Source organism: Zosterops lateralis (genome assembly GCF_965231275.1).
Source record: "Zosterops lateralis genome assembly, chromosome: 4".
NCBI lineage: Eukaryota > Metazoa > Chordata > Aves > Passeriformes > Zosteropidae > Zosterops > Zosterops lateralis.
The window spans coordinates 37932771-37951885 of record NC_139765.1 but is presented as its reverse complement, the minus strand read 5'-3'; the positions used below and the strand labels follow the sequence as shown (position 1 = coordinate 37951885).

The following is a 19115-nucleotide window of genomic DNA, read 5'->3' as shown; positions in this document are numbered from 1 at the left end:
TACACAGTAACAATCCACTCACACAACTGTTTGTCTTCTGGGATCCAAACCGGAATTTGGAGACAAGTCTGTGTGTTCACACCTGTATGTGTTACATATCATACATTTGATGAAACTGGGGCTTTGTTACTGACTGATAGAGAATGTGAGTGAAGTGTAACCAGAATATCTACAATTTTTACACCTCAGCAATTTCCTCTTGAGTAGGACTGTCATGATAATTGTTTCTCTACACTTCTTTTTTCCCATTAAAAAAGGACAGCTACTAACTGCTTATGCCTGAGAAAATTTGGAAATTAACAATGATATGAAAAAGACATTACTTTTTGTTTTACAAACCTTACCTCAAGCAGCCAGATGAGAACACTAAGAGTGTGTAGGTAATTGGCTTTCCTGCACCCTGTGTTTTTAATTGCCTGGATATGCAGTCAGCTCAAGGTACATTTCTTGTGCTCTAATGAATTTTAACATAAAGGTTTAATTCTAGGTAGATCAGCATTGGAAGAGCTTTTCAGCTGTATTATAAAAATAATTTAAAGTAACACATTGATACCAAAACCTTGCCACCCAAGAAATTAAACATAGAATTTATTATGTAATTGTGTGCATATTTTATTTGAGGACATCAAGGTGGCCTTTGAAAAAAAATCCAGCATTCCCCAGAGTTTCTTTATATCATGGCAGTAGGTTGACATTGATTCAGGGATTGTTATAATTTAGATAAAGTTTGAGATATGTAATTTCAGGTGAAAAAGCTTATTTAAACCTTATCTAATTTTTAATTCACTGTTTGCATTTATTTGTGACTTGAAAAGGCAAATAAATAAAGCTCTTCTTTCCTGACATGGTGTTTTGGATAAAATACATCTAAATGAATGAAATATGAGAAGTTTTAAGGGCATGTTATTTCTTACCTGCAAAAGCCCCACCTGGTTGTACTGTACAAATGAGTGCAGCACAATGCATTGAGTATACATGAACATTTCATTAATGTTGCTGCCAGAGTAAATAGGCAGCAGTTTTGAAATACCTCTGATATCCATATTTATAGAAGGTATTGAGAACAAATGCATATATTGCATCTTGTTTGGGTTTGTACCTGCCTCTGATGTAGCTGTGACTTTGACTATGTCATTTAACTACATGCAGCTCTTTTCCCACTGGTGAAGAGAGATGATAATGGTTTCCTTCAGATGGTAGTTACAAAACTTATAGATGGTTCAAGCTCTTGAGGAGGAAGGATTTCTATAGCCAATATCTATTTCTGTTTCTATAGTTATTAAATATGGTGCAAGCATATGCTGCTCACTGCTGTGAGCTCTCTTTGTTGTCCTGTCCCACACTGATCTGCTATGTGAACTTGTCACTAAGAGCCGAGAAATTAAACTTCACTAAATAAAAAAGTAGTAATTGTATTTACCCATCTTTGTCAAAAATTTTTGTACCTGCATATGCAATGGGCTCGAGGGCTTGTAGCATCTATTTTTGTGATTGAAGATTTTGCCAGTTTGCCTTTCTCCCCACCCCTTTTAAGTGTGTATGAGTAGTCATAATCAGAATTCCAGTCTGCACATATGGATGCATTTTGATTCATTTATTGCTCTTTAATTTCAGTCAAGTTTCATTGCAGCAAAGGATCTCAAGTCTGAGTCTATTCCAAATACCTGTTCAACATTGTAGGAGATAATAATGGTTTACATTCAAAGCAGAAGGTCTGATTTTGGTCAACTGTAATAGTAGTCAACTGCCTCTTGTAACTGTGCATCATTTCTGTGTTTCTGTAAATATGTATTTGTCTGTGATACTAACTGCATATGCTGTATTTCAGGAAAAGCAGAGATTTCTAACAGATGTCCTGCATGAAGTGATGTTGCTGGATGGCTTGGCCAGTTCACATCCAGTGTCCCAGGAAGTGCAGCAAGCCTCAGACATCGACAGGGTGTTTGACTGGATTGCCTATAAAAAGGTGAGACTAGCTAAACTTATATATGTGATACAGGTATGTCAGTAACTATTAGAAGATGGTGTTCCATCTGTAAAAGAAATACCATTGTAAAACTATGTATGGGAAACTAATCTGTGTGGAATGCATTTGGAATATTCTACAGTGATTATAGCAAATTACATTCAACATATCAAGTGTTACTAAATGTTATAAATAAACTTGAGAAATTGTCAGAATTCAGTAAGAAGATTTAGGGCTTTTTAATTACTATTTATTTTGTGACAGGGTCTGAACTGTGTTAGATGCTTTAAAAACCAGAAGGATATGTAGTTTTTATCCTATTGAAACTCCAGAAAACTTACCAAGGTCTAAATTTAAATGTAAAGTTTTTTCTATGCATGAGAGTTTTTCCTGTCAGCTAGTGAAAACTCTGAAGTCATTGCTGGACAGTGAGAGTGGGGAAACTGCCTTCTGGTGTGGTGAAGGAATATGTATTCATGCAATTTTAAATTTCATTTCAATTTCGAAAATCTTTTGGCCAGTTTCTGGAATCAACCGCTTCTGCACAGGAGTGAGAGGGTTTCCCTTCCTTCATAACAGGACTGGGATTGCTGTTAGCACATGGCCTGAAAGCTGGTGTTTCCCATCATACCACATGCTTGTTCTCTGCTACAGGCTATGACCTATTAAACCGTGCCTGAATATTATGCTCAATGTGTTTGCTGTGTGACACAGTGGCTGCTGCCTGCAGCCTTTCTGTACAGGAGCTCTCTGATGCGATTCAGTTGCAGGAGTCTTTTGACTATGGCCTTTTTGTCTAATAATCTTTTCTTTGGCATAATTTTCTGCCTAACATCAGACTATAACAAGGCAGCATAGAACTGACTTGGTGACTGAACCTCCAGTTTATCCAGTGCTCATTCTGGGCTGAAAAAGAGGTGTTATCCTCTCTTGTAGTCATAAGTTATTCCTAGACTGCAGTAACTTCACCTTGGTCCTCTTCATTAAAGGATCATATGCCTTTAAGGATGGGCAAATGAAAGTGTGTGTATGGGGGGGTATATGTGACCATGTACCTATGATGTAATATAAAACCACAAAATACCTATGAAAAGATTTTAAAGTGCTGCAGTTGCTCAAGAGCCCAAGTAACATTTTCAAAAATCCCTTACCTATCTTGGAAAATACTGCTCTAGGTCAATTAAGGTATAACAGCCAGCAGCTTTTAACACACTGAATATTCTCATTTAAATATTTCTGTCATATGCTTTCTGGTGATAGCTAGACCTTGGTAAGTTCAGAGTCTTATCTCACATGAGTATCTTCATATTTCAATCTACTTATTTTTTCTGATTTATATAGTAATAGTACTATTTTATAGTTAACTGTAGTACATGACAATTTTATGAACACTCTGTAACCATCAAGTAATTTTCATTTACATTGAAATGACAAATAGGACAATAGGACACATCTGTGGACTGATAGCTATTTTATGCAGGCTAATAGGATCAGTCTGTTTTTTGTGGAGATTACAGTACAATCTTTTTCTTGTATCTATCTATGTAAATGTTCCCTTTTTCAGTGTAATAGTGGCCATGCCCAGTGGGGACAGCAGCATTTCTCCATTTAGCTGCTCTGGTGGCCAATTCTCCTGAGTATTAGGTGACATTGGATGTGTTCATATCAGGGCATGATCCTGCAAATTTTGAACTCAGTTACCAGATCTTGTTCAGATCTAGCAAACCTTAGGGAATGGAATTCTTTTTCCTGTCTCGTAACTGTCTGTCTGCTATTCTCTGTAGCTGTTCATCCTTTTGGTTTAATATACAATCTTAATTGTCTAATAGGAAGCATACAAGTTTAATTAAGAGCATACAAGCCTATTGTTTAATAGGAAGAAACTTTCCTGGCTTACTTTGTAGCTGTTCTTTTCAGTGTTTCTGTACCTTCTGTACCTGACATTGTTCCTTCTGAGGATAAATTAGAACAAATTCAACATATCTGACATCTTACATTGTTTCTTTCCTACATAATCTTGTATGCATGCATGCATTCATTGCTTACACTGAAAATCAGCTATGTAAATAAGCTCATTTATTAGATATTCAGAATAGAGCCTATTACTCTAGCTCTCTAGTGTCTGCCAATATAAATACTGTGGTGAGTAGTAGGTCAATAAAATCTGAACTTTAAAATTACACTGAAGGCTTTCATTTGGTCAAGTGTGTCAGTAAAATCCAAACTGTAAAGTTACACTGAAGACTTTCACCTGGTCAGGTGTGTGCTCAGACATTTTCAGGTGCCACAAAGCTCTCGACACACAATGAGTTCTGCTGGAGGGAAATTATTGCTGGTGTTTCTGGGATGACTTTTTGGTTGTCTTTGGTTGAGTGATTTTTTAAATTGCTGTAAAATACTAAGCTGCCAGGAATATTTTTCTGTTGATTCCACTAAATTTTGGGTGATGATCACCAGTGAGGACTTTTCTACTGTCCTAAATAAAATATTTTTAAACAGTTTGCCACTATGTGCAGTATGTGTTCTCTACATTTTGGGGTTTATTTGCATTGTCTTTTTTTTTTTTTTTTAATGTCCATTTTGTGCTTCCTGAGCCCTTGGATTGCCCATGTGATCTCTATTCTGTCTTCACAATTTTCTACATGATATTGAAATGACAAAACTTTCTCCCATATAACTTTTGTTCAGTGAAATGACAGTCATAGAATGTCAATGTTATTTCATTGTCTTTACTGTCATCAGTTTGGCATAAATCAGACACCATGAAAGTACCTATCTCTGCTAGACACTCAGCTGTCATTCTTAGGACATGCCTTTCTCCACACACTTCAGAAATGACCACTGAAAATGTGCTATTTAATTGCCTCAGAGTTGAATATATATTTCATTTTCACTTTCTCCTCCTTGGTGATTGCATGTGTGAAGAAATCCATGACATAAACCTCTGAAGAATGGCATTCAGGTAATCCCACAAGCAGAGTGAAACAGACACTACAGTCTGGCAGCACAAAATGTTTTTCCATTTAAATGGTTGAGGGTAAAGTTTGCCTCTTTGAAAAGCATCATACTAGTCATTCCTCAGGATGGAAGCATGTCATCCTCCACTAGGGCCACAAATAAGTAGAGAAAAATGAGAAGTCGTGATAGTTCATTAATAAACAGTACTGGTAGATGATTCAAGGCTCTCAAGTTGCATCAGAGAGTGCATATGTCTTCCTAGTGCAGCTGGAAGTGAGATAGTGTCCTCCCACGATGACGGGAAAAGTGGTTATATCCCAAGTGCAGTAGAAAATATAGCCTGTTGAACACAAGAGTAGAACTGAGAATTGTTAAATCAAAGCAAAAAGCGTGACAGCCTTTCCACACCAGAAATAACTGACAGCAGGAATCATAGCCCTGTAGAGGTGCAGCATCAGAGGAGGAGAGAGTGCAGCAAGAATAACATAAGGAGCAACAATCAGCATGGAACAACCAGCTCTGAGAAAATGGAGAAACAAGGCCAGCTGCATCTCAAAGGGAGCAGCCAGACCCAGAGCAACCAGAGGGAGAGCCATCTCAGACAGAACTAAAGGAGTCATAGCCCTAGATGAGCAGCCACAGCCAGATAAGAGAAAGGATGAAAGGACATGCAGAGAGCCAGATATCTGAAGTAGTTTCTGTCAGCCTGCTGCGTGCTTTGAAGTGAACTGGTTGAAGATTCTGGCAGCAATCAGTGCAGGCTAGACCATTATGATGGAATGTAGCAATAAAAGTATCCCCAAAAGAATATGCCTTGGCAAGTGACAAACAATAATCAAAACAAGGAGAAGAAGATGACTGGAATAAGGAAGAATATTTATTTTTTCTCTCCCTGTAAACTAAATTAACCTCAGCAGTGAGATCAGTTACTGGCCCTGACTTTGTAATGCAAACAATTAATTGTTTCCTAAACCCTTGTATGTATAACTTCCTTTTCTTTTTTTACTCTATGCCACATCTTTAAAATTTCCTTTTTCTGCTTTCAGTGTCGAGTGATGGAAGGAAGATTTATTTCTGATAATAAATAATAAAGGGAAACCATGCTACCTGCTTCCCCTCAAAGCAGCATTCTGCATTAGGAGATCTGTTCAACTAAAACTTTCACCGCTTTACACAAGAAAAATGCACGACTTGCTTGCATTCTGGCAAAGGAGAATTTAAGAAATTGAAAGCAGTAGCTTGCTCACCCTTTTGAGTGTAATTCTCTTTGAAAATTTACAGTGTAGCATCTTCTGCAAGAATGTGGAAGAACAGGAAGGCTAATGCAGTCACTGGAAAGGCTCTATAAAAGCTTCATTCTTTTCACTTCTGTTCCTCAGGCGCTGGGAAGCACATTCACACTGAAATAACAAAATCAGACCAAGACAAAAAACCCCAAACCATCACCCCTATTCTGTTCAGGAGTAGTAGTTTGTAAGAAAGCTAATTCATGAGTGTAACGAAATTGTGATGATGTGCATCTATGAAGTGACAGAAGAGCGAGAGTAGCTCATTAACAATGAAAGCAATACTAGATAAAGCCTTATAAACTGTAAAATAGGTTTTATTTTAGTCGAATTGATAACATAAAGTGGTGTCAGACTGATTGAAAGGCTTACAATACATAGAGATGGCTTTGGAACCCACTCACTTGCCACGGTATAAAGGGAGAGCTTTTTGTTCTCCCTAATTTAGCTGTACTGTTGTCTGTGAGTGCCATTAAGTCATAAAGGGTGCACATTGCAGGATGCTGATTTTTCTTCCGTGACTTGTGAGTGCAACAGGTCAGTGCCCAGACTGCAGAGGGTGCTTTCAGGAGCCATTTGTTCCTAATGCATTGTAACAGAGAAAGTATCTTGTAATGAAAATAACGTCTTTCTGTTTCGATAAAAAGGGTATAAGTTGTTACTGCTTCCAGTATGAAAGTCATTGAAATGCAGTCAGTGATACTGATAGGTTCAAGTTCAGAGCAGCCCCAAGAGTGCCTGTCCTAAAGGATGGAGGCTGTCCCAGTTCAGCTGGTGGGTGTCAATGCCTACAGCTAGACAGGTGCTTCAACATACTTAAAATATTTCTCTTAACTCATCTTTGTGCCATCCTGACTCAAGCAGGAGCAAGCAAGGGTCGTTAACCCTTTACACTGGTTAGTGTATGATAGGTATTATTTTCTGGAGAAGAAACATGGAAACTACAGTGTGTGGTATATAAGCAGCTACAAATGGACAGTGCTTCAGGAGTGTTATGTTCCATATGCGAGGACAATTGTATATGGGTTTGACTGGAAATAATAACGATGGAGCACAAATGTTAATAAAAGCATTTTATTTTGAAGAAGAGCTCATTAGACTAGACTGTCCCATCAAGGTAGAGTTATTGGGAAGACACAACCTGTTGTGGTATAGGCCTTCTGCCTGTTTCCCATGGAAAGGCAGTGGCAAATGGCTGGAGGAGATGATCAAAGCAGAAATGGCAGCAGTGGGTCTAGACACTGTGTCCTACCATCCTTCCTACCCCAACAGGAAGCCATTAGAAGGAACAAAATAGCGTATCTGTGTCTCAGATGTTTTCATGGCTAAAAATAGAGCATTCATAATGACATGGAGGTACTTGCACTTGTACTTGCACTTGACAAGCACTTGCCTTTTCTGCCTCTGTTTCTGCTTTGTAATGATCATTTGCAGCAAAGGGCAAAGCAGAGAGTTACAGGTATTTTTTTTTTCTCCTGAAGGAGTCAAAAAACCAATGCTGGTGTACAGCCAAGGGCTGAGTTTGCTGATACACATCCTGGTTTAGATCAATAACAGAAGAGCAACAGTTACAAGTGTTAAAGTAACTTGGAAAAAATTGTAAGAATTAGAAATAGAAAATAAATTTCAATTAATGAAATAGAGTAAAAGGACCAAAAGCTTGACATAAGAATATGGTCAATATTTTTATAAAGATATGATCCTGTAAGATTTCTATTCAAAAGGTGACTTTCTAGAAAAACCTCTGGCAGACTGTTTTGTTGTTGTTGCTGTTCTTTTTAAAGGTGTGTTTAAGTACCAAATAACTTAGGAAGCTTAGAGGAGGTATTGAAAAAGATGAATTAGAATGACAGGTTTAGTTATAGATAGTTGCAAATCAGTCTTAGGCAAGTGGATTGAGATTCTTATGTGGTATTTAGTAAACTAAAAAAGAATATTAATTTTTCTTGAATATTTTTCATATAAAGGCAGTCAATAAAAAAGTATAATGTTCCTTTGTCCTTGTCACTAGTGTCAGAACATGTAAGAGGGATTTTGGTGGTGAGGCCGAGTAAAACTCTTGTTATAAGTTAAGTCACTATAGCATTTTATTATTCAAGGAAAATGATGTGACAATATCCAGCTGAAGAATATGATTATTTATGACCATATACCCCTGAATTTTCTTCTCTGTGTCATGTTCCTAAAATTTGCAGTGGAATTTATGACTAAGACAAGCATTTCACCAAAGCCATCTTACTATCTGACCATTTTGGTATTATCCAGCCCTAGAACAGCTGTGTTTGTCAGAATAGAAATTGATTATGATTACCAAGTGAAAAGCTCTCCTTGAATATAATGTTGCTTTTGAAGTGATGTTTTGGGATCAAATAAATGGCCTTTCATTTTGTAAAAACAACATAAGGTGCCTTTATGCATCTTCAAGGATTTAATAAATACATAACAAGTTTGTAGGTATATTTGCTGATGTGAAAAATACTGGATTACCCATGCTGTAAATAAAGTTTTTAAAACCATGTAAGTTTATTTTCTTTATTAAAATATATCCTGGTTTTATTGCTGAATATTAACAGCATGTTAATTTGTGAGTGTGCACTGCTTGATAAGCAAATAGCAATTGGAAATTCTGTTGCTTTAAAAAGTATAAAAGATTAATTAAATGACTGATTTTTTTTTTCTAGTCTATATTGTTAAAATCAAGTAGGGATGGTTTTGTTTGAGCTCCTTTTAACAAGTATAGTCCCTTTATTTTGAAAAATTGTTGCTAAGTACAGGGAAACCAGTCAGAGCCACAATCAGCCAAGTACATAGATGTTCAACTTTATATGTGTAGGCTGTGGAATTTATTTGGGTTGCTTGTGTGCTTAAGGTACTTCAGTGCATCGCTGAATGATTGCTTGGGTGAAGACCCTCATGATTGTCTCATATTGTGACATTTGGTACCAGTGGGCTGCATGATCTGCATATACCTATCTCCTTCCGTGGTTCTTCCCACAGCTTTTATGTGGGTTGTCCAAAGACAAAGCCTCTAGGAATTAATTTAAGCATTTTACATTTTTGTCACAGGGAGGAAATCATAGGCACATGTTTACTCATTTAAACAAGTATGTTCTGTTACCCTAATCAAATGAGGGAGCATTTGCACTTATCAAATTCACTTGCATTAAGCTTCATTTTTTTTCTTGTAATATTTGGAGGTGCCATTGGAGAATACAGAAAATAGCTGTGCTGTTGTATTACAGTGCTCAGTTTCTGAAAATGAAAGAGGAATTTAGTGCTGGTGACTCATGATACAATCTAATTAATTCCCTGAAAAGAATTTCTCAGTGGGTACTTAGGCGGTTCTCAGAGATGAGATAGTTTTGATAGAGACAGCTGAAGAATTCCAGAGAAGCCTTTGCAATTATCTCTGCTCTTACAACTTGATAGAAGTACTTTAGCAAAGGTCTCTCTGGAGCCTGCAACAGGATCATGTTGTAACTGGTGTCATGAATAGGACACTCTTGTTCCATAATTGTCAGGGTAAGGCCACATAAAATAAAAGACTGTTCAGATGATAAAGGTAGGAAAGTAAAATACATTTCAGCATACCCTCCTGAGTGGGAGCTGAGGAATGGCTGGATTTCCCCATTTTGTGGGAAAATGAAAAAAAGGAGAGTATACAGTGAATATGTTTGCTTAAGGAAATGCAGCTGAAGTGCAATACCTGTGTTTGAAAGTGGTTACCCAGTGTTCAGCTGCTTATATGGGAGAGTTCAGTAAATTCAGCGCACCGTAACACAGCAGATCAGTTAACCAAGTTTTTAAATAACTCATTTATATACATATGCCTTTGTCTAGGTTTAAGCAAATTCTGCAGATGTGACTTAGTCAAAACATACTTCTTTTCTGTTGAATATCTCCAAGATTCAACATATTTGATTTTTTTTTTTTTTTTTTAAATTTTATGTACTTCTTTTTTAAATGTCACATTTTTGCTATGTGTTCAATGTACATTATTCTTTTGCTTTTATTCATGCTGGTTTTTTCTCAATAAGCTAAATTTCATGGAGTATCCAGCTGTGGTTGCTTAGTACCAATGATTGTTTTGAAAAATGTGACTTGGATATTACTTGTTGGCTAGTGTTCACATTACAAAATTAAAGTGCAAATGTGCATTCTTTGTATAAGTGCTTGATAGCATGCTCCTCTAATATTTGAAATGAACTTAGACTCACAGGATTATCCAAGATTTTGAGAAATAAAGAGTAATGTATGAATTCAAGAAATTTAAGCTGAAATGAAATTATATTCACTTACTTAAAAGCCCATTTAATTGTGGATATCCTTAGGCTTTCATTTGACAGAGAACTCTAAAAATATGTTCAGCATTTAAAAGAAAAAGCCATAACCTGTATACTACTTTTATTACATTCACAGTTGGAAAAGAAAATCCTTTGTATGTTTCATGACAAAACGATAAGTTTCAACCAGTACTTAAAACACATTAGCCAAAAAATTGGAAGTTCTTCTGTGTTCTTAGGTGATTCTGGTGAGGTATTGTATGCCTGATTTGACTGTAGGCAACAGGTATGGTTCTGGCTTATTTAGAGAGGGCCATATCATGGTCAAAGTGTAAAAGAGTTACTGAAATTTTTAAGGATCTACCAGGGGAGTGCAATGGATTTTTTGTGTTGGACTTTCCTGCTGAAGAGCAGATTAATTCCCATGCTCAGTTTATTCTTTGTAACAGGTTGCAGAAACCATCAATTTGAGGTAGGTGTGTGGTAAACAGTAGCTGAAAGAACTGCTATTAGGAAGTCTGCAGATCTGAGTGGCATCCACCTACACCTTCTGAGGGTAACCAGATAGGGAGCTGCAGAACTTCTGACAATCTAGACCATCTTGGCAAATAGTTGCTGTGCTGGAGAATTGCTTGGGATGGTGAGTTTGTTGTCCTTCTCCAGTGAGATGGGGACTCTATATGGTATAAAGGGTAAGATAACTGAGCACATAATATGTTGATCTTGTCTGGCCATCACTCCTACAAAGGGGAGTTTGTTCTTGATATCTAGCTGGAGTTCTTGAAGAGAGAGTGAGTAGATAATGGATTTCAAAAATGTCTTTGACAAGGCATGTCACCAATTGCTCATGGAAAATAATTTAAGGAGAGAACTATTTAATATGAGTGTACTGTGACTGATCCATTAAAAACTACCAAGACTACTATGCATCAGGTATGTACTAGTATATTGATTCTCAAATTAGGAGGTCTTTATGAAAGAATAATGCCTTTGCGTGTGCCTGTATGTGGTCTGAGTCTTGTTCCAATCAGTGAAAAGAAAGCTGATTATGAGAACTCACTATTGATAACAATAGCTCTAATATGAATAAAATTTATTATAATTGAGGCAGAGGATAGATCAATTCACATTTCTCTTAGCTAGAGAAAAGGTAACCTTAATCCTGAATTGCAAATTTATCAGCACACAGAAATATATAACTGTAGGCCTTCTGTTTGTGTCCCATTGTGTTTGAAAAACAAGTGGTGTTATTACATATTAATCAAGACTGATTTTGAACTGACTACTGCACAATAGAACAAAGTTAATAAATCACTTGTATTTAGTGTTGGTTTTGCTTTTGTTTATTTAATGAGAAGAAGAAACAGAATGGGTGGGTGGAGGTTTTGTGGAAAATGGATGTATTTTTGTTTTAGAACCTCAGTTATGTAATTTTTTCTGATAGTTCAGTGTTCCCCTCCTCAGCATGTCACTCCCTGCTTATTCCTTGGATACCGTGGGGGTGTTTTTCTTACCAGGATCCTAGTTTTTGTATTGTGTCCTAGTTTTTGTGTCACAAGAGTATTTTTCTGAACTAAATCAGACAGCTTTAATTCCTAAAGAGACATGGCAAGGTGGACATTCAGTAGAGATAAATTGAGGTCTGTGTAATTTCTATGATTGATACTTGGTTACATGACACAAATTGATAGGTAGGCCTGCAAGGTGCTGTACTGACCTTTGCAAACTCAAGGAGGTGTTTTCCCACTGTTTTCATTTTTCATAATGTTATTTTGTAATTTACAGGGTAAAATATCTTCAGAGAGATTGGTGTCATCTCACTTGAGATGTCCACCATGTAGACACCTGCAACTGAATAGCCCCCCATCTCCCTGTATCATCAGTGAAGATAAACAGGCACCTTTAGAGTGAAATTCATCTGTCCTATTTTAGATGCATGTCTTTGGATGAACTGGGATGAACTGAAGTGCCTGCTTCTCTCTCCTTTGCCTTTAAAGGAGGTCTAGGCAGCTGCCTCAGCTGTGCACAACTGAGTAAACATCACTTAGCTGCAATGTAGGCATTTGCACTCAGTCAGATGAATCTCAATCCTATGGTTAAAACAAAAACAGCAAAAAACACAAAAACACAACAAAAAAGAAAAAGAAGTTGATATTGCAGGAAAAAAAAGAAGAAAAATTTTGTGGGAGGGAGGATGGAAGAGCTGTGTGTTTTCCAGGTCAGCCGATTATGATCTCTTTTCCTTCCCCCACTCTAATGCATTTACAGAACAATTGATTATTTTGCCCTTACAAAAAGTCAGCTGTAGTTCATGGTTTCTGTTTTGTGTTGCTGACAGTTTTCTCTCATGAGAACCTTTTAGAATAATGACATCATTTTTGGTTCTTCAAAGAATAATGCTGAAGGAGTTTCTAGCCTATTTGTATCTCTTCACATATCGCCTCTTGGCCCTGTCTGTTGGCTTCTGCATAACCTTATGTGCTGGTTTGTTGGATTTTATATGGTTCCCTTCCCTGTAACTGCTTCACCAGTTCTTTATTTCAAGTGCTCTTCTTTGCTGTCTATTCAGTATAGAGCATCTGCCTTCACCTAGCAAGCACTCTGCCCTCTCTCCAGGGCCTTCTGTTGAACACCTACTCTTGCTAGTCTTCTTATGTAAAAGTATGGCATGCAGAATAAAGCAAGATACAATTTTTGTTATTTGACTATATATACAAAAGGATCACACCAGTTCTGTACCTCCACAATTCAGGAGTTCCCCCAGAACAGGGAATCAGTCTCTGTATGGCCTTTTTGGACAGCGCAGTTGAATTCATCTCACTGCACGTTAGATATCTATGGCAGAGATAGGTACATATGAGCTAGTCACTCAGGCCTGCTTTGGAGTGAATTACAAGAGATGGGTGCTTTTAGAGCACGATTCCCCCGATCTGAGGTTCACTATAAGATTAGATAAAGCACATTCAGAGGTGATTTGTAAAGCCCATTGATCGTAAGGGAATTCTAAACAACTGAAGTGATTATAGTCACAGATACCTGCATTGAATCAAGTGTACCACTTCCTGTGTGGCTTTGAAGCAGTACTGTGTTGAAGCAGTAGCAGTCATGTTTTTGTGGATTCATACATAAGACCTAATTTGTTTCCAGTTAAACAAAACTGCATTTGGTAGTATCTTCTGTATTAATTTTTTTTTTACAAGATGCAAGTTGCAGGTGAAACAATTAATTAAGGAATTCAAGTATAATAAAATTGAGACATTCAATAAGTCATAGAATTAAATTGACTTATAGTAATTGTGATCTGTAATGACATAAGAGGATCAAGATGTAGGAATGGGTCTTCAAAAATCTGTTAGAACTAATCTGGGATCAAGGATGCAATCACATTATTTTATGTTGGCATGGAGAGAATTAGTCTGCATGGAGAGAATTAGACTGAATACCTTAGCTTGGCTCTGCATTTTGTAGATTTCAAAGACATGTTCAGTTTGCTTACAAAGGAATTCTACTCCTAGTTTTGGTTATGGATTGTCTTTACCATGTTGTGAGTGTACAAATTTCTTCAGGGGAAGAAAGTGCATAAAATTCCATCCGTTCAGGCAATGTTGGCTTGCTGTCCATGAATGAGACTTGTCCCCAGAGCACTTTGCAAAAAAGAGCTGTATGCATGTAATTTCCATGAAATAGCCAACATATTCTACTTCCCTTTCCTATAGCAGTGGAGTCACAATGCTGAGGCTGAGAAAGCTTCACCTGTATCATAGGTTATATGAGGAGTATGCTGAGTTATCTTTGGCAAATAATTTCACTAGGGTGTGCCGCAGTTTCCTTTTCAATTTGCAGAATATTGGCATTAATCTTAGGGAGCACTTGTGAGATCTGCTGATGAGTAGTGCTTCACTAGACCCAGGTAGTGCCATTAATCATTGGATGAATAACTAGTGTATTTGTCTGGGTAGACATATTAAGATAGGGTACAATGGCTTAAGCCGAGTCAGATTTTACATTGACAGGAACTAGGTATGTTTTTTGAATAGGAAAGAATTGCTTTCCACTACACCTCTTAAACCAATGTGCTTTACCTCTTGACAAGGTACTGAGTCATCCGCTGCCTGGAGGAAAGCACTTAAATCATCAATAAACAGTCATTCTGCCCAGTAGGAGAGGCAAGTTCACTTCTCTAGACAGCCTGTGTTGTTCCTCTGTTGGACGAAGGTTTGCAGAGCAGAAGTGGCTCTTAGAGTGAAGTGGGGAGCAGGCTCCTTGCATGTCATGGTGTTCAGAGAGTGATGCTGATTGCTTCCAAAGAGCATCTCCTGCAGCAGGACGGATTTCTTGGGATTTTTCTGTAGGTTTAGGTCTAGAAGAGAAGCTTTCAGAAGGTATGGCAGGATAAGTCCTCTGGGCTTCACCTAGTTTGCTGCTTGCCAGGCTGATAGGCAGTGGGATTGTCAGCATATTGGGCCATTCAGATGACTCCAAAGCTATGTATTCTGTTTTTCCTAAAACTGAATTCATTGCACATACCTTCTTTGCCTCCCACGACCCTCTGTTTAGGGTGCAAGCTCCTTCTTTTAGTAAGCCACTCTTCTTTAGGCCAGTTACTCTCTATACCTCTTGCTTTTTATCCTCCTGCCTGCAAACCTGTTTTGCTTCCTCCCTAGTCAGAATGCCAGTGTTTGCTGCCTTATCCTGCTCTGCTTCCCAGAGCTGTGAACATGTCGAGAATTTCTTCTCTTCTTATGAATGTATCATTGTTCTCTGTTCTGCCCACTCTCAAAAGTTCAGGAAAGGTGAAATGAATGTTTTCCTCCCATTTCTTTTCCTTCCACACCAAGGGCTTCATTTGCTCTTATTTCTTCTCCTGTCTCTCCAAGACACTTCTTCCCCTCTTAAGGTTCTCTTGCTTTTTGAATAAGTTTCCTTTCTGAAACAAGTCAAGAAAGCATTTGCTTTCCCTGAGTGGGGAAGATGGCAGAACTGTGACAAGCCTATTGTTCTCCAAGCTGTAAGCAGGGTTTCTGGTTTCCTGAAGGTAATTAATTGGTAGAAAGTACTTCTAAAGTAGTGGTGAAAAGAGATCTGTCTTGAGAGAATAGTCCTGCCTTGTGTCTTGACTCTCCATTCAGTTCTTTGCTTGCCATTTTATTTTGTTTGCTGTATAATGGCCAGCCATAGTCCATCCCACACGTGTCTAAATGTTACCTGTGTGGGGAAGTCTATAATTTCTTTACACGTATTTGATAGTTCTTAGTCTCTGGATAGAAAAAAAGACTCTATGGGCAAGATTACATGAAACTATTGGCTTGCTTTTTACAGAAATGAGTAGAGTCAAAGTGCTTATATAAATATATGTCTTTTGTTACTATGTAAAATTTAAACTCTGAGAAAGAAACCAGGGCATCCCAGAATACTAAATAGTGAGTAGGAAAAGGGATGTGTGATGAATGGAAAAATGTCTTCTTGTTGAGGATTTTGTCTGATATGTTTTATGGGTTTTTTGTTTCTGCTACAGATGGTTTGGATTGCCCTGCCCAAGAAACGTACAGAATAAATAGGATTTATCCATTTATGAGATTTTTTAAAATCTTCTATTTATCTGCCTAAATAGATTTTTCTGCTGTTTATCTGTTTAAATACCTCTGAGAACTGTACTCATTCTGTTTCTCTAGCAATATAAGAGCAATAATGTTTCCTGACCTATGGTCTTGTCTGCTCAGGTAATAATTTGTTTTGAAAGGCATTATTTCCCATTCTGCTATGTGTTCCAGACATGATTTGTCTTCCAGTAAGATTTTATACCACCATAACAACATATCCTAGTGTTAATAATGCAAACACCGTGTTTTGGTTTATTCACTCTTCAATTCCTAAAAGCATCTCAGTTACTCTGCAGCCTATATAATATCTGTTGTTGCTGCCTATATGGAATTGTGTTTTCTTACAACTTATTAATAATTTATAAATATTTTTGATTTTTTGTCATTATTTCAAGCGTTCAATACTTAAAAAGTCACTGTATAAAAAAATCAGTGGAACACCTATAAAATGATCTAAAAATTGGACAACAGTTAAATTTCCAGACTACCCTGAACTTCAGTTTAGCAGAAAAAGACATAAACTCTTGTTTTGAAAGATGAAGCTAGATAAATTCAAGTGAGTGAAACTAGATACCTTCCAGTTAGTAAGAAGGTGTGTAGTTTCATTGTGAGAGTAAATATTAGTTGTGGCACATTATATAATACTCTGAAACATTATTCTGATCTTGAATTTTTTTAAAATAGAAAGAGAAACCACAGGGGTTTTTGTCTAAATTACTGTTTGATCTCTATTAACACAGAATAAATGTTGTAATGGTCCTTTTGGCTTTAGAATCTGTAAATTTTTGAACCTATGTAATATTGCTCCTTTTTTTTTATTATTTTCTAATTGAGTGTTTACCTAGTTCCTGGACCTTCATCTCTGGATGAGACGGTTGAGTTCTAGCATCATATTTTCTTAAAGTCTTTGCAATTACAAGTATCTTTGCTCTTGTATGGTGATTCAGTACTAAGTATAACATTTAAATATTGGGATTGGAAGACTGGTTGTCTTGAAATTATATTGTAAAGTGGATATTGTAGCTAAATGGTCACATCAGATCTGCAAAGTTACTTCTGCCTGAAATAGAGCACTTGTGGAAAGGGAAAATACACAGCAATTGTGCTTCTGAGAGTGAGTGAGGAAACACAAAAAGGATGCTTAAAAAAAGCTATTCTTGCAATATCTGTCTGTTTCTTGCAGTAAATACTGAGAATTAGAATCACCTGTCTTAGAGTTCCATGCTTTGCTTGAAGGAAGAGGATAAGAATTGCTATAAGTAGAGAAAGAGTGCTATACAAGTATTTACCTCTTTGCAAGACAGTCTGGAAAACAACCTGACTATTAATAAGTCAAATATATATATCCACATCTTATAAAATTCTTAGGGAAATTATTCGCTTTTAGTCACGACATCTTGAAGGCTTTTATAAAGGGAGGTAGTATCACTGAATCCTGATGTACAATAGTGTAATGGAGATAAACATATTATGAATAATCACTGAGGTAGAATTTGCAATTGATACTATTTCTTTGCTCTAATTTAAAACTGGGCATTTCTGTGGAGTGCATAGAAGGGTTGGGTTCAGTCACCTGTGGAACTGACACGTGCATGCTGCAGCAATGGGGAGAGTGTGTTGTTTGACTTGTGACTTATTCAATATATGGGGCAGGATATTAACAATATCACTTTGCCTCCTCACTTTTTTTTAGCAAGCATTTGCATAATCTTCTCTCTCTGTCTCTCTTTTTCATTCTAGCACAAATAAAGATTGTATTAGCTACAGGTTTTGGGGATATTAGTGTTGGGTGGAAATGCTTGCTTCTGAGTGTTTTTATTGTGTTATGTTGGCATTCAAAACTGGTAACTTTGTTTCTCTATTATTTCCCATAGGGTGCAGCTCTGATTCGAATGTTGGCTAACTTTATGGGTCACTCTGTGTTTCAAATGGGCTTACAAGTAAGTAAAGGCATTTTCATCTCTGTGTAGATGTGTATTTCTAGCAGTTTCTCTTGCTCTCTTCTTTTTTCTTTTGAAGCTGTATTTGCATCAATTTGTGGAAATGTTTCTTTTCTGGATGTAAAAGGGCCATCTGAGGTATACCATCATGTCCCTGAAGCTGAATTTGATTGAAGATGCAGTTTCACCTATTTTTCTTGCTGTATGAAGTGATTGCACTTTAACTGGCATACAGTTTTGTGTAGAGTGCCACATAAAACCACTTTATCCATGTGACAACTATGTGAAGGACTAGCTGAAAAAGTAGATACTTCTCTTCACCTGTATTTGACTGCTGTTCTAAAAAATAATAACAATATAAGCCAGCTAGAAAATAAACAGCCCTAAAATGAATAATGCTTTTCAGATAAATATTTTTGCCATCCCTTCTTCCACAGCAAAAACCTTGAGCTTTTTTTTTACCTTTAATAAGCATGGAGTGCTCTCTGCCTTAATGTGTTTTGAAAACTCACTCTTGTCTTTTAAAAGAAATTTAAAGAGGTAACATTTCTATACAAAGAGAAAGAAATTCAACTTGCTGATTACCAAGGATGAACTCCTTTCAGCAATAATTCAGCATAAATTAGTGTTTCGTAAACTATTTAAAAACAAACAAGCCAAAGCATAAAAAACAATGCAATTCCCTCTATTCCATTGAAATCTGCTTGAGTAAATCATGTTACAGGCAGCTGTGATTGATGAATTATGTATGATGCAGCCTGGTACTTAGAAGTGTCCTTTAAAGTAAATTGATGTTCACCTGAAATACAATTATGCTAAGTTGGAAGGAGCAATCAATCTTATCTGTTCTTAGTAAGCTTTTCATTTTGAAATTTAAATAAACTACGTCTAGGATCAGGTCATTTTTTAACAGAATAATTCTACCTCTAACCAAAATAAATTGGAAGATAAAATATAAAACAAAAATTAAATGAATGCATTGGTCATGTCAGAGAGGTGTTTTCCATGCAAAAGCAAGGAAGGGAAACTTGCTGAGGAGATGCAGCTTTTTGGACAGTTCACAGTACATTCAGGGTTTGTAG

At 36.9% G+C, this 19115-nt stretch overlaps 1 protein-coding gene across 1 annotated transcript in view; it reads left to right on the top strand.

Annotated features, from left to right (window-relative positions):
• Window positions 1–19115, top strand: part of TRHDE (thyrotropin releasing hormone degrading enzyme) — a 219014-nt gene that overhangs the window by 96049 nt on the left and 103850 nt on the right. The window contains exons 6-7 of the mRNA XM_083859071.1: window positions 1829–1966; window positions 17968–18033. Of these exons, the coding sequence (XP_083715197.1) occupies window positions 1829–1966; window positions 17968–18033 (204 nt within the window). The remainder of the gene's footprint in view (window positions 1–1828; window positions 1967–17967; window positions 18034–19115) is intronic.